General features: G+C 54.2%; 1 protein-coding gene across 1 annotated transcript in view; it reads left to right on the top strand.

The window, feature by feature from the left end:
• Positions 1-10,268, top strand: part of PCBP3 (poly(rC) binding protein 3) — a 187,442-nt gene extending 177,174 nt beyond the window's left edge. Inside the window, exons 13-15 of the mRNA XM_023739057.1 lie at positions 3,313-3,365; positions 8,556-8,725; positions 10,232-10,268. Of these exons, the coding sequence (XP_023594825.1) occupies positions 3,313-3,365; positions 8,556-8,725; positions 10,232-10,268 (260 nt within the window). The remainder of the gene's footprint in view (positions 1-3,312; positions 3,366-8,555; positions 8,726-10,231) is intronic.
• The last annotated feature ends 2,346 nt before the right edge of the window (positions 10,269-12,614 follow it).

The following is a 12,614-nucleotide window of genomic DNA, read 5'->3' as shown; positions in this document are numbered from 1 at the left end:
GATGTGAGCGGAGTTCTAAGGGTGCCCCACCCCAGGGCACAGCTGCCTTGGTCATCAGCTGTGGCCCTGTGACACCAGCACAGAGGGAAGGCTGTGGGCCGGGCTCTCTGGTCATTTTACCCTTGTGGTGGAGCAGCACCCAGGGAGCCTGCCATGAAGACAGTGTCATTTGACAGTGTCAACCCCTCCCTTCCAGAGAAGTCACTGTGCTGGGTTCTGTCTGTCCCCCTGATTCACAGTGGGGAGCTTGTTCCCACAGAGGAGCCAATAAGGTTATGTCAATGAGGGAATTAGACAGATGGTTTGGTAGTGAGTGGGGAGAGTATGGGGTACAGGAGGGTCTCTTGGGGTCCAGTGCACCTCCCTGACAGAGATGGCTGCCACCCGCTTTCCAAACTAGCCACACTGAGATCCTGGATCCAAGCAGAAAGTGCCGGTCTATCTACAGGGGAACACGCATGAGACAAGCGTGTGTGTGGTCTCAGATATCACCACTCCCCTTTGCTGTGTTTTGGGGCCACCGCGGGGCTGAGGCTCCACATCCCCTCCAGTGTCTCACCGCCCCCCTTCCTCAGTGCCTTCCCGCACGGTAGTCCGTTTGGGAAGAGCCTGGGGAAGGAGAGGACCCTGTCAGCTGAGGGCACAGCAGTGGCTGAGACTCTGCTCTGGGTCTCCAGGCCCTCAGAATAGGTTGTACTTAATCAAGTTAATTGAGCGCAAGTGTGATCGATGAAAATTAGAGACACATACTTTTAGAGTGTTTTGATGATGGAAAAGGACAGCAGCCGTTACAGAATCCCATACCTAGTTTCTTACAGCGTTCCTGTTTGTACCGTCGCACTGTTGTAAAGCCCTCTGCGGTTTACATGTGGTTCATGTAATTACCCAGCGACAGTGTCCTGAGCCGGGCCTGGGGACTCAAAGCGCCTAGCTTGCCCCACCACCTCCTCGGCTGGGCCAGCACTCCCCCTCCCTGCCTTCCACACGCACGCCACCCCCTCCAAGGCCCTGCACAACACACCCCTTAGCTGCCGTCCGGCATGGTGCTGGCATGCCCTGCCAGGTCTCAGGGACAGGACATGTGGTCGAGGCCACAGCCTCAGTGGCCTCCTGGCTGCCCCCCACCATGGGACTTGCAGCGTATGTCCACGTGTGTAGCCGCCAGCAGCAGGGTAAACAGGACAGGGGACAGTGGGCGTGTTGGCGTGGCAGCCTCTGAGTGGCTGACGGTCATGCTGTGCGCCATAGGCCTGATGTTGGGAAATCTTATATTCGGATGTCTGGAACATTACTGTCTTTGCCCTGGAGTCCTGAAAGAGTGAATACATGCTTTGAGTAGATGTGTGTTACTGGTTTAATTCTGGTACCTTCTCTGGAAAAATCATAGTAGTTTCCTCCCCTTGGTGAACGTATGCTCAGTTCAGCAGCTGCAACTCGCTGCTTATGTGCATCCTAACTGCATTCTCGGGAGTCCCGGCAGGGCCCAGGCGGGGCTAAGACAGTTTAAATGTCACCATTTGTGGACTCTGCATAGACAGTTGAACAGCCAGATAATTTCTGCTTTGAAAATACCTCTGTTAAAAGAACACAAGAACACACTCTCTAGGCTTGGATATGGAGACAATTTGGGACAAATTGTTCCTTTACCACTTACCAACTGAGCTCCACTTCCCATCAGGCACGAGCTTGACCAGAGGCCGCAGCCCCTAAAGCAGCCCCCTCTCAGGTCACCCCTAAGGAGGGTGGCAGACCAACAAGGAGGAGGAGAGCCTAGTTTAAGTGGGCACAGTTGGGGGAGGAAAAAGGAAGCCAAGGATAGCGTGGGGAATGCAGTGAGGCGGGAAGTTTGACTGTGAACACCAGGGGCCTTAATGAGGTAGGGAACCCAGAGGAGGCGGGGTCCACAGGAGGCCGTGTGGCTGGAACAGAGTGGGTGGAGGGAGTGGGGGGTGGGCATGAGGAATCAGGAGCTTCAGGGGAGGGTTTTGAGTTGGTTCATGATATGCCGTGTTCCAGGCACCCTATAGGCCATGGAGACGAGACCCAGGAGGCAAGGGCACAGGTAGGGGACCAGGGTGGCAGTGTGCGGTAGGACACAGCCTCAGATCCCAGACACTTCTGAAAGTAGATCAGGGGGCTTGTGACGGGCTGGCCTCAGGCAGGTGGAGAGAAAGTGTGGATGGAGCCCAGGGTGTGCCCAGGGTCCGGGCCTGGCTGCAGGGCCAGCAATGCAGGGACTCCACGAGGGTCTCAGGAGGCAGACCAGGCTCCAGGCCATAGACTCAGTGGGCTTGCTAGGCCTCCTGGATGAGCACAGGGGTAGAGCTGCCTGAAGGAGCAGACCTGGCCCACATCCCCGAGTGGCCGTGCCGCCGCCGCTGCCGCATTCACCCCAAGGCCTCTCCCAGCCCTGTTACTGCCACCACCCCTGACGCTGGCCCCAGGGCTGCATGGGGTCATTGTCATTGTTTCCCAAGCATGACTAGATCTTGCACTTTAATGCCGATATGCACTAGATTAAGATTTTTGAAGATGAAAACCCAGGGCTTTATGGTCATTTAGACCCATGTCTTCTGCACAGAAAGGATGTCTGTACAGAATATGCAGTTTGTCATTCTGCCTGGCCATTTATTTTTGAATGAAGAAATGGTACCAGAGTCCTTGTTCCAAACTGGAGGAGCAGCACTGGGCCAGCGGGGGGACAGAACTTCATCCCGTTCCCACTCCCAGGCTATGCCACACACCCCATATCACATGTCACATACCACAGCAGAGGTCTGCAAGAGACTAAAAGAAGGTAGTGCCATCCTCTGCCACCAGAGGATATGCTGTTGCACAGGTTGTGCAGGGTGCTGGGTGAGGAGGAGGCTAGAGGGGCATCTCCTAGCCAGCAGGGACAATGGGCACACTTGGCCAGCTATGGGGGCCCCACCTCCTCACTGTGACCAGCTAGCCTATGCCCTGGAATGTCCCACAAAGGCCTGAGACATTGAGGCCCTGCCATTCAGCCCAGGCTTTCCAGGGTGTTTGTGAATTGTATCAAGAAAGGTTAGAAAAAATGACGTGTCCAAAATGAAACTGTGAAGTGCCATTCTACCTGGACTTGTTTTTCCCTCTTTTGAGGGAATTAGGAAGTTGGATCCATAGTTCAGGACTGAACGCTCACAGGGCTCGGGGCCTCGGGACCATGGGGCCCCGTCCTTGGGCAGCCCACTGATCCTGGCCTCACCTGGCCCAGCCAAAAGTGGGCGGTGTGAGGGTGACCACGAGCAGTGTTCCTGCTAGCCTAACATGTCCCTTTGGTGTGCCCAGGTCTGGATGCCAGTCCCCCAGCCAGCACCCACGAGCTCACCATTCCCAATGATGTGAGTATGCCCCTGGACCTCCCTGTACTCACGTGGAGATCCCTGGCACTGGGGGCGGGGGGCGGGGAACAGGGACCCACCACTTGGTTACTCACTGCCCCACCTTCCCCTCCTCCCACCCCGTTGGTTGATGACTCTCTGCGGTGCTTCTTTACTTGGCCTTTCTCCTTTCCCATTATAAGCGGGTTTAATGCTCATAAAAGGTATGTGATTTTCCATCCCAAAAATATTAAACAAAAAAGAGGCCAAAAGGGACATCGGGGCTTAGAATTCAGGAGGCCATAGTTGGGCTAGGGAGCCAAGAATCCCAGCTATACCCAGCATGGCTGAGAAAGTTCTTCCCTGGTTCAGGATCAACCCTTGAAGAGCAGGGACCCAGGACCACTCTGAAATAGATTCCCCCACAGCCCTAGCCTGTGTACCCTGCTCCTTCTGTGGGGGAGGGGGGGGGTTGGAATTTTCTGAGTCTGCTCAAGGTATGCCCCTCTCTGCAAGGTGGTCTTCAGCAGACATGAGGTTGGCTGGACTCCCGTATCAAAACTCTGTAGTTCACTCACTTCTTGGGTACAACTGGTATGTGGCCTTACGAGCTACCCTCAACATGCTCAATTCTCTCCCAGCAAAGCATGTGTGGTGGGGAGGGAGGACCGGTCTATGAATCCTTGGGTTATCTTAATAATGTTGACTCATGATCGTGAACCAAGAACCTGGGAGGTGTCCTTGAGAGGTAACTGCCAGAGCAGCAAGCATGGTCCTTGTGTATGGGAAGTGGTGATGGGCCTCATGTCCTTGAGGGGTAACTGCCAGAGCAGCAAGAATCAACCCTTTGTGTGAAAAGTGGTGATGCTGTGTGCCACCTTTCCAGTTCAAATATCAGTAGGCCTTTTCTACCTCACAGCTGTGGGCTTCAGGAACCTTCATTATTTTGCAATGGTCAGGTCAGCCCTCACACCAGCTGTGCAGGAAACCTTATCCCTGCTTCTTCCCTTCATGTGGAGTAGCCTACAGGAACCATAGATTTGGAAATTCAGGAAGGTTACCAGTCCTGAGCATGAAAGGAGGAAAAGAAAAAAGGGATGGAGAGGGCAACCAACGAGGCTGCCAGTTAAGGGCTAGAAGAAACCCTCCTTGCTTCCAGGATCAAGAGGAGCTCAAGAGAACCTCACACCCAGTTACAGGCTGGGGCTCCTGGGCAGGCTAGCAGTGGCCTCTTCCCACCCCAGCAGCTCCCAGGCTCTTTTCACCCATGTCTCACAACACAGCAGTGCAGGGCACTCTGCCTCTGAGGGGCTTTGCACATCCAGCCTCTGACTCTCAGAGCACTCTGAGGTTGGGGAGACTTGGCAGAGGCACCTTAAACAGTATCAGGACAAAACCATCTTCTCTACCTAGGGCAAGCACAGCCCTCTGACCTCTTGCCTGGGATGCAGTGTTACTGTGGACTCTTGGGGGGAGAGAGCATCTGTTTTCGATGGCTTTCACATCCCTTTTCCCACTTTCTCCCCTTCTCGCCTCTCCTTCCCTCCCTTTTTCACTTCTTCCCCATTCTGCCCTTTCCTTCCCCCTCCTCCTCCCTGTTCTTCCTCTCCCTCCTCCTCCTTTCTCTCCCTTTTCCCTCCCCTCCTTCCTTCTCCTTCTTCCCCCTTTTCTCCTTCCTTCGCTTCTTTCTGCCTTATGCCCCTTCCTCTTCTCCCTCTCCCTCTTTATACCTGTCATTTTCATTCTCCTTCTCTTCGTCCTCCTTCTGTGTGGATGATTCCTTTAACATCGAGGCCTCTGGCAGCATCCTGAGTCTTCACTCAAGTAACAAAGGGAAATGGAGTGCTCTACCTTGTGGGTTTTGTTCTTTTCAGCCTCTTACCTAAACTGCAGTTTCACTTGTACCGGGTATCTTGCTCACATCCAAGCATTAGTTTTCAACCTGAGATAAACATTAGCAAACAAGAGGATGTATGTGTATCTCTGGAGAACTGGTCTGTGCTGCTTCACGGGGCCAACACAGGGCAGCACACAAATGTGGGCCCGGCTTATCACAGCTGCTTCTCCTCCTTTGAGAGCAATTCCTAGTGAGAGGACATCATCCTTCTGCTAGAGGAGCTTCTTCTCTGCGCCCCCCCACCACCACTGAGCCCTTGTGTGGAGCAATGTGGGTGCTGCAGGGTGTGGCTCCCACCTCCAAGACCTCACTTTCCTCATGCCGCAGCGTGTGTCTTTGTTCTGACAATCACCTGTGGCCTTGTCTATCTCTCTCCTCTTGGTCAACATCAGATCATCTCAGGGAGCCTACGCTGATGCTTACAAGTCACCATGGTTTACCAGAAAGAAAGGTGCTTCTTAATGGCAAGGACGTCTGTGAATGAAACAAAACAACATGGAGTTCTGCAGAAGGTCCAGCCCTCCCTCACGATCCTGGGAACATAGGTCAGGACAGAGGACCATGGGACAGCATTTCCTGTGTCCATTTCTGAGGGTCATTGCCCATGGCAAAGCCTACTTACGTCCATGCCATCGCTGGGGCTGTGGTCACCTAATGCTCTGCCCCAACACCAAGCATCTGCCAGCTGAAGCTCAGGCACCTCTACCTGGTCCTAATCCACACAATCACCTGGGCCTGCTTGCTGGGAAAACAACCCCACATGTCAACCAGCAGGCTGTAGGGGCAGATGTAGACCAGAAGTTAGTTACTGAAAGTCTTGTGGGGTTTGAGTTTGGAATCTTAGTTATGAGACGCTATGTTCCTTCAGGGATATCATCGCTGATGTCACATGGATCCTGGCTAAAAGTAGAGAATACCAGAAAGATGTTTACCTGTGTTTTGTTGACTGTGCAAAGGCATTCATTTTTTGTGGATCATAACAAATTATGGATAACACTGTGAAGAATGGGAATCCTGGAACACTTACTATATTCTGTACATAGACCAAGACTCAGTCATTTGAACAGAACAGGGGGATACTACATGCTTTGAAATCAGAAAAGATGTGCATCAGGGTTGTATCGTTTCACCATACTTATTCAATCTGTATGCTGAGCAAATAATCAGAGAAGTTGGACTATATGAAGAAGAAAACGGCATCAAGATTGGAGAAAGACTAATTAATAACCTGCAATATGCAAATAACACAACTTTGCTTGCTGAATGTGAAGAGGACTTGAAGCACTTGCTGATGAAGATCGAAGACTACAGACTTCAGTATGGATTACACCTCAACATAAAACAAAAATCCTCACAGCTGAACAAATAAGCAACATCATGATAAATGGAAAAAAGATTGGAGTTGTCAAGGATTTCATTGTACTTAGATCCACTATCAATGCCCACAGAAGGTAGTCAAGAAATCAAATGGTGTATCACATCGGGCAAATCTGCTGCAAAAGACCTCTTTAAAGTGTTAAAAAGTAAAGGTGTCACTTTGAGGACTAAGGTGTGTCTGGCGCAAGCCATAGTATTTTCAGTCACCTCATATACATGCAGAAGCTCAACAATGAATAAGGAAGACTGAAGAATTGATGCATTTGAATTATGGTATTGTTGAAGAATGCTGGATATACCATGGACTGCCAGAAGAACAAACAAATCTGTCTTGGAAGAAGTACACCCAGAATGCTCCTTAGAAGCAAGGATAGTGAGACTTCAACTCACTTACTTTGGACGTGTTATCGGGAGGGACCAGTTCCTGGAAAAGGACATCATGCCTGGCAAAGTAATGGGTCAGTGTAAAAGAGAAAGACCCTCAATAAGATGGATTGACACAGTGGCTGCAACAATGGGATCAAACACAGCAATGATGTGAGGATGGCACAGGACAGGCAGCATTTTGTTCTGTTGTACATAGGGTCACTATGAGTCAGAACCAGCTCGACAGTACCTAACAACAACGACATGTACCTTCAGAATTTTTTGATAGTTTTTCTTTAAACACGAGGAGGAGGAGCTAGCACTCTCCCCTGAATCTCCGTGGTTACCCAGTTCCAGGTGAGGCCTGTGAGTGGGCATCCTTAGCCCCAGGGCCTGACCAGACCACCCCACCGGCCCTGAAATGAGAAAGTCCTGAGCAGACAGTCATAGCTCATTTTCCCTTCTTGGGTATGAAGCTCTATCCTGCTCACATCTCTTCCTAGCTGATGCGCTGCACTGGTATCTGAAGTCAGGGCCCTGCATCCATCAGACCACAGTTTATCTAAAAGCAGGGACACATTCTTCGTAAACGAGGGGAAAGGCTCATGCAAAGGGCTGGAGGACCCCACAGACCTCAGGACCATGACATCCATGCTAGGCCCTCCAGGTGTGAAGTTGCGGGTGGTAGAGGCACCCTGGAGACATCACAAGGTCAGCTGTCAGGGGACACAGGTGAGAGAGAAGAGACCTAGGAAGAAGAGAGAAGGGCTATCTGAAGACTACAGTGAGAGGGCGCTGCAGGAAGCAACTGACAGGAAGAGGGAAAGGAGGGACGAGTAAGAGAGGAGTGGGCTGCTGGGCTGCTGCACTGGGACTGAGCAGCAGAGGTGGACACCATTGGAATTAAAGGAGAGACCTGAAAGGGGACTGGCTGGATGGACATGGCTCTTCAGTCATTGAGGGAAGGTGGAGGGAGTGGAGAAGGGAAGCCCAGGGTGTGGCCTTGAGGCCAGGCAAGACCTCTGCTTTGTCCCATCAAGTGTGCCACTTCCCTGCCCCAATGTGTGGCAGTGCTGTGGCCCAGGGTCCGAGGGGGGTCCCTTGCTCCCACCATGAGCCCCCAGCATGTCTCCAGCCTGCCGTCCTGTGGTCCTCATCAGAGAGAAGCTCCCATGACCCCCCAACCAGACACCCTAGGATGCTCAGATGAAACTTTGCTGGGAGAGGGATGAGGCATGTGGCTCTGAGACCTCCTGGCCCATGCCAGGGAGTTGGCCATGCCTCTCACAGCCATGGGACTCTGCACACAAGCAGCGGAATAACTAAAGGCAGAATGCCCCAGGAAGAGATCTGGCCTCCCCAAGCAGACGATCAGGACAGTACGGTTGTCCCATGGGTCACGTGCATTGTGCAGGACCCACCTGTGCCATGTCAGTTATGCAGGGTCTCTCCTGGAAGCCCTGAGCTCACGTGTATGGGGGCCCCCCAGCCCCGTCCTCTCCGTGCAGGGCTCTTGCATGCACTCTGCACTGCACTCTTCTCTAAGACATCCCCTCCATCCTCTCTTCTAGCTAATAGGCTGCATAATTGGACGCCAGGGGACCAAAATCAATGAAATTCGACAGATGTCAGGAGCACAGATCAAAATCGCCAATGCCACTGAAGGGTCATCGGAGCGCCAAATCACCATCACCGGAAGCCCGGCCAACATCAGCCTTGCCCAGTATCTCATCAATGCCAGGTAGGCAGCTTGCCAGACCTCCCTCGTCTAATGGGGTTGTCTCGGGTTTGAGGAAGGCCCTCCAAGAAGCTAGCCAGGGAGCTCAGAGAGACGGATGCTGGCCAGGACCAAGACCCCTTCTTACTCAGAGCCCCGGCCCCACGTCCTGAGCTGGGACAGAGTTAAAGTAGGTGGGCCCCAGATCTTTCTGTCTCCTCAGTTGCTTCTCTTTCTGCTGGACACTGGGGACAGACTATAAAGTGGACAGTCTACATATAGGCCTGAGGCCATGGTTCCCACCTCTGCCATTCTGGATCTCAAGCTGCTTACCTGCAGAGTCGCAAGCTAGGAGCTGGGCAAAGCTAGAAAGCAGCAGTGCTTCCCCAGTGGCCAACGGCCCGTCTGGTCGGAGACACATCCATGACGCTGGCTCCTTGAGGCTGCCCCCAGCCCTTGTCCGTGCAGCCTGCTCCAGGACAGCTGCTTGCTCAGCGCTCTGCCTTTTTGCTCTGGTGCTCGCCCTTCATGCTTAGAGAAGTGTGTGTGATGGGGACCATGGGCACAATCCCATGGGCCTCTACACCTTCGTTCCTGGTGCAGATGAGAGAACCTGAGGTGGCATGGGCAGTTTCAGCTCAAAGCCATGCCCCCTTCTTCTCTGTTGTGCCATGGGGCCCGTGACCCTGGCACTTGGCACTGCCAGTCACAGCTGGTGTTGGATATAAAGAGCACAGCCAGGAGCCGCCAAGGAGACCTGTGGGGCAGGGCTGAGCAGGGCCTTCCACCCTCAGCCTCACCAATCACTGCTGAGTGCTCTCCCCAGGGTATGGCATCTTCCCCACCCACCGCCACGGTGGACAGAAGCCCTACAAACACGCACGCTCCCGATGTCTGTGGTCTACTGGTGACAGGCACAGCAAGGGTGCAGGGCTGCGAGCACGTGCTGGGAGTTGGCACAGCCCAGCTGCCTCCTGCCTGCTGTGCCGTGCCAGGGCCAGGGTTGGGGGGCTGGGGTTGGCACAATGTGGAGCCTTCAGCCAGCCACACACTCCAGTTGACTCAAAGTTAGCATAAAGCGTCCATAGTTCACTAAGTGACTCTGCTCTGTCATAAAGACACCCCCCCTCCCAGATGGTGGTTGAGCCATCCTGCCACGGCCCCCACATCATGATGATTGGAGCCACTCTCACCAGACCTGTCTAGCGGCCAGTAGTGGTGGCCCCCAGCAACGGTGCCTTCCCTTCCTTAGAGACTTGTTGAGGGCTATTATCATGAATCTGACAGGACCACTAGCACACGGGGTCCCCTGGTGGGCAGGAGGGTGCCTCGTGGCTCTCCTCCCTCCTGCCCTGCTGGGACTGGGCTCCGTCATGGTCACACAGCTGTGGCTGGAGCAGTGGCTGCAGTGAAAAGGAATCAGGCGTGTGGCTGGGAGGACGCGCCTGTCCGTGTGGCTCTCCTCTACCCCGTCTTATGCGGCACACTGTCACAGCGCTCTCCTCCCTCCCTGTCCTTTGTCTGTTCCAGGCTCACATCCGAGGTCACTGGAATGGGCGCGCTCTAACCTCCACCTGCCGCCTCCCTCCCCACCACCACTCTCCTGAGCCACCGCCTCCACCTGCTCCTACAGCATCCTGTCTGCCCACCGCAAATATGCTATAGATAGGATTTCTTTACTGACAGAAGTATTATATATACCATACACATGCGCGGGCGCACTCACACACACACCTGTATCTGTATCTCTGCCACGCCTGCGCCCCAGGCTCTGTCCTCAGCCCTGCTCTCCAGTATTAGTTTAAGCTGTCTGTCCCTGCATTGGCATGCGGTGTTAATTATTTTAAATACTCGAGGTGTTCCCATGTGTGACATTTTAGAAGTATTGTTCCTTAGTGTTGTGTAATGTGACCATTTTAGAGTTGGGTTGACATTTTGGCAGCACTTTGTGTGAACTGTCGCCTGCCCTGCCATCTAGAGCGTGGTTGCCTTGAGACGCGTCCTCTCCCGGATCCCATCCTGCTGACTTTATTCACCGGAAGCCCGTGCCCGTCTTAGTCAGGTTTCCGCGTCAGATCTTACAGGGTCAGGGCATGGTTCCTCTGGTCCCACAGGCAGGAGAGGAGGGGCTCTGAGGACTCTGAGTTCTGTTCCCAGGAGCAGGGTGGAGTAGGGAGGGTGTGGGGGCCTGGCTTCACTGGGATGTCTCGAGCTGGGGAGGCATGGGTATGATGCCCTGGAGGGTTCGGGGTGCTGGACTCACCAAGAGGCGCAGTGTCTGAGCTCAATAAACGTCGTCACTCCTGCCCAACCAGCTCTGGCTCATCTCTGCGTCCCCCACATGCCCACCTCCCGATGCGCCGAGATTACCCCATACGTGTATGCACACATGCGTGTCCACACACATGCACATGTGTACACACATGCACACATGCATGCATACGTAGTGCACACACTCACCTGCACATGTGCACATATGTGGATACACTCACGAGTGTGGACACGCAGTACACACACTTTCAGGCACACTCTCACTTGTGAACTGGTGTCTCCACACCCAGCTGGTACCAAAGGCCGGGACGTGGGCCTGTGTACCCCCAGATTCTTCCCAACACCATGCGTGGCGCCCCCCTCCGTGTACATAGACTCTGTCATCCGTAAACCCAGCGTCCTCTTGTGTGAAGTCGTTTTGCTATCTGGATAGACTTAATTTGCCCTTCACCCTCATCCCTGCCCCTCTCCTCACCCCTCCCCAGGTCTTCTCCCCTTTGGCCTTCTCCCATGCCCTCCAGTTCGTCCCTTCTTCCTTCCCAGTCCCTCTGCTTCAGGCTCCCAGTGCCTTTGCCTCCACCGCCCGCATCACCTCTCAGAGCTGTCCGTGTCTGTGCTCACCTCTGATGACTGCCCTGTGCCCCCTCCCTACTGCTGGGGCCCCACATCCTCTTTCTGGGCAGCAAGGGTGCCACAGCCCACTCTGCCAGGCACTACAATGTTCCCCACCTCACTGGAATCCACAGGGCTGACAATGGGGTGGCACCTATCCCAACCCCCAGTCAAGATGCCAACTCCTCCCCACCTCAGATGGGCCCTCTAGAAGGCAAATGGGGCACACGAAACCAGAACACCAAACCCGTTGCCATCAAGTCAATTCTGACTCTAGTGACCCTATAGGACAGAGTAGAACTGCCCCATAGTGTTTCCAAGGAGTGGCTGGTGGATTTGAAGTGCTGACCTTTTGGTTAGCAGCTGAGCTCTTAACCACTGTACCAGCAGGGCTCCGGGTGGGGCACACAAGGGTCAGCAATTCCAGGAGGGCAGACTCCAGTTGGGCCCTCAACCGCTCTTAGAGCCACCAGGTGCCCAGTGGCCCCACACAAGCACGTGGGTGAAGCTGAGGACCATGGGGAAGCCTGTCCCAGACTTGGTGGCCCCCACAGAGCCAGGCATGGCCTGTCAGGGCCTCTCCGTCTTTGCCCATGTGGGAGATGCACTGGGCTGTTTTCAGCTGCCTGCTTCCCAGACCTTGGCCAGGTCTATGGCACCGAGACTCAGGCCACCAGGCCCCATGGCCATCCCAGGAGTTCCCAGTTGGTCAGGTCTGAGCACAGCAGTAGAGGGTGCCAGGGTGCAGCATCTCATCTCCTGCCCCCCTCACCACTGGAGATACTGTGGTGCGTGCCACTGCCCAGGCCAGGAGGTAGCAGGGACAGGCAGATCCAGCCTTCCCTTCTAGCCTCCGCACCATAACAGGAGGGTGTGGAGGAACAGGGTACGTGAGCACGTCAGACAGAACATAGTGAGGCCCTCCAGTGGGGAGGGGTTGAAACTGTGCTATTAAGTGGGCATCAGGACAGGTCACCGAGGAGGTGAGAGGAGACAAGACCAAGGGTGTGAGGAGTCGCCACATGCAGCT

This window comes from Trichechus manatus, unplaced genomic scaffold, assembly GCF_000243295.1.
Source record: "Trichechus manatus latirostris isolate Lorelei unplaced genomic scaffold, TriManLat1.0 scaffold00128, whole genome shotgun sequence".
NCBI lineage: Eukaryota > Metazoa > Chordata > Mammalia > Sirenia > Trichechidae > Trichechus > Trichechus manatus.
This window is presented reverse-complemented; position numbering and strand designations above follow the sequence as displayed.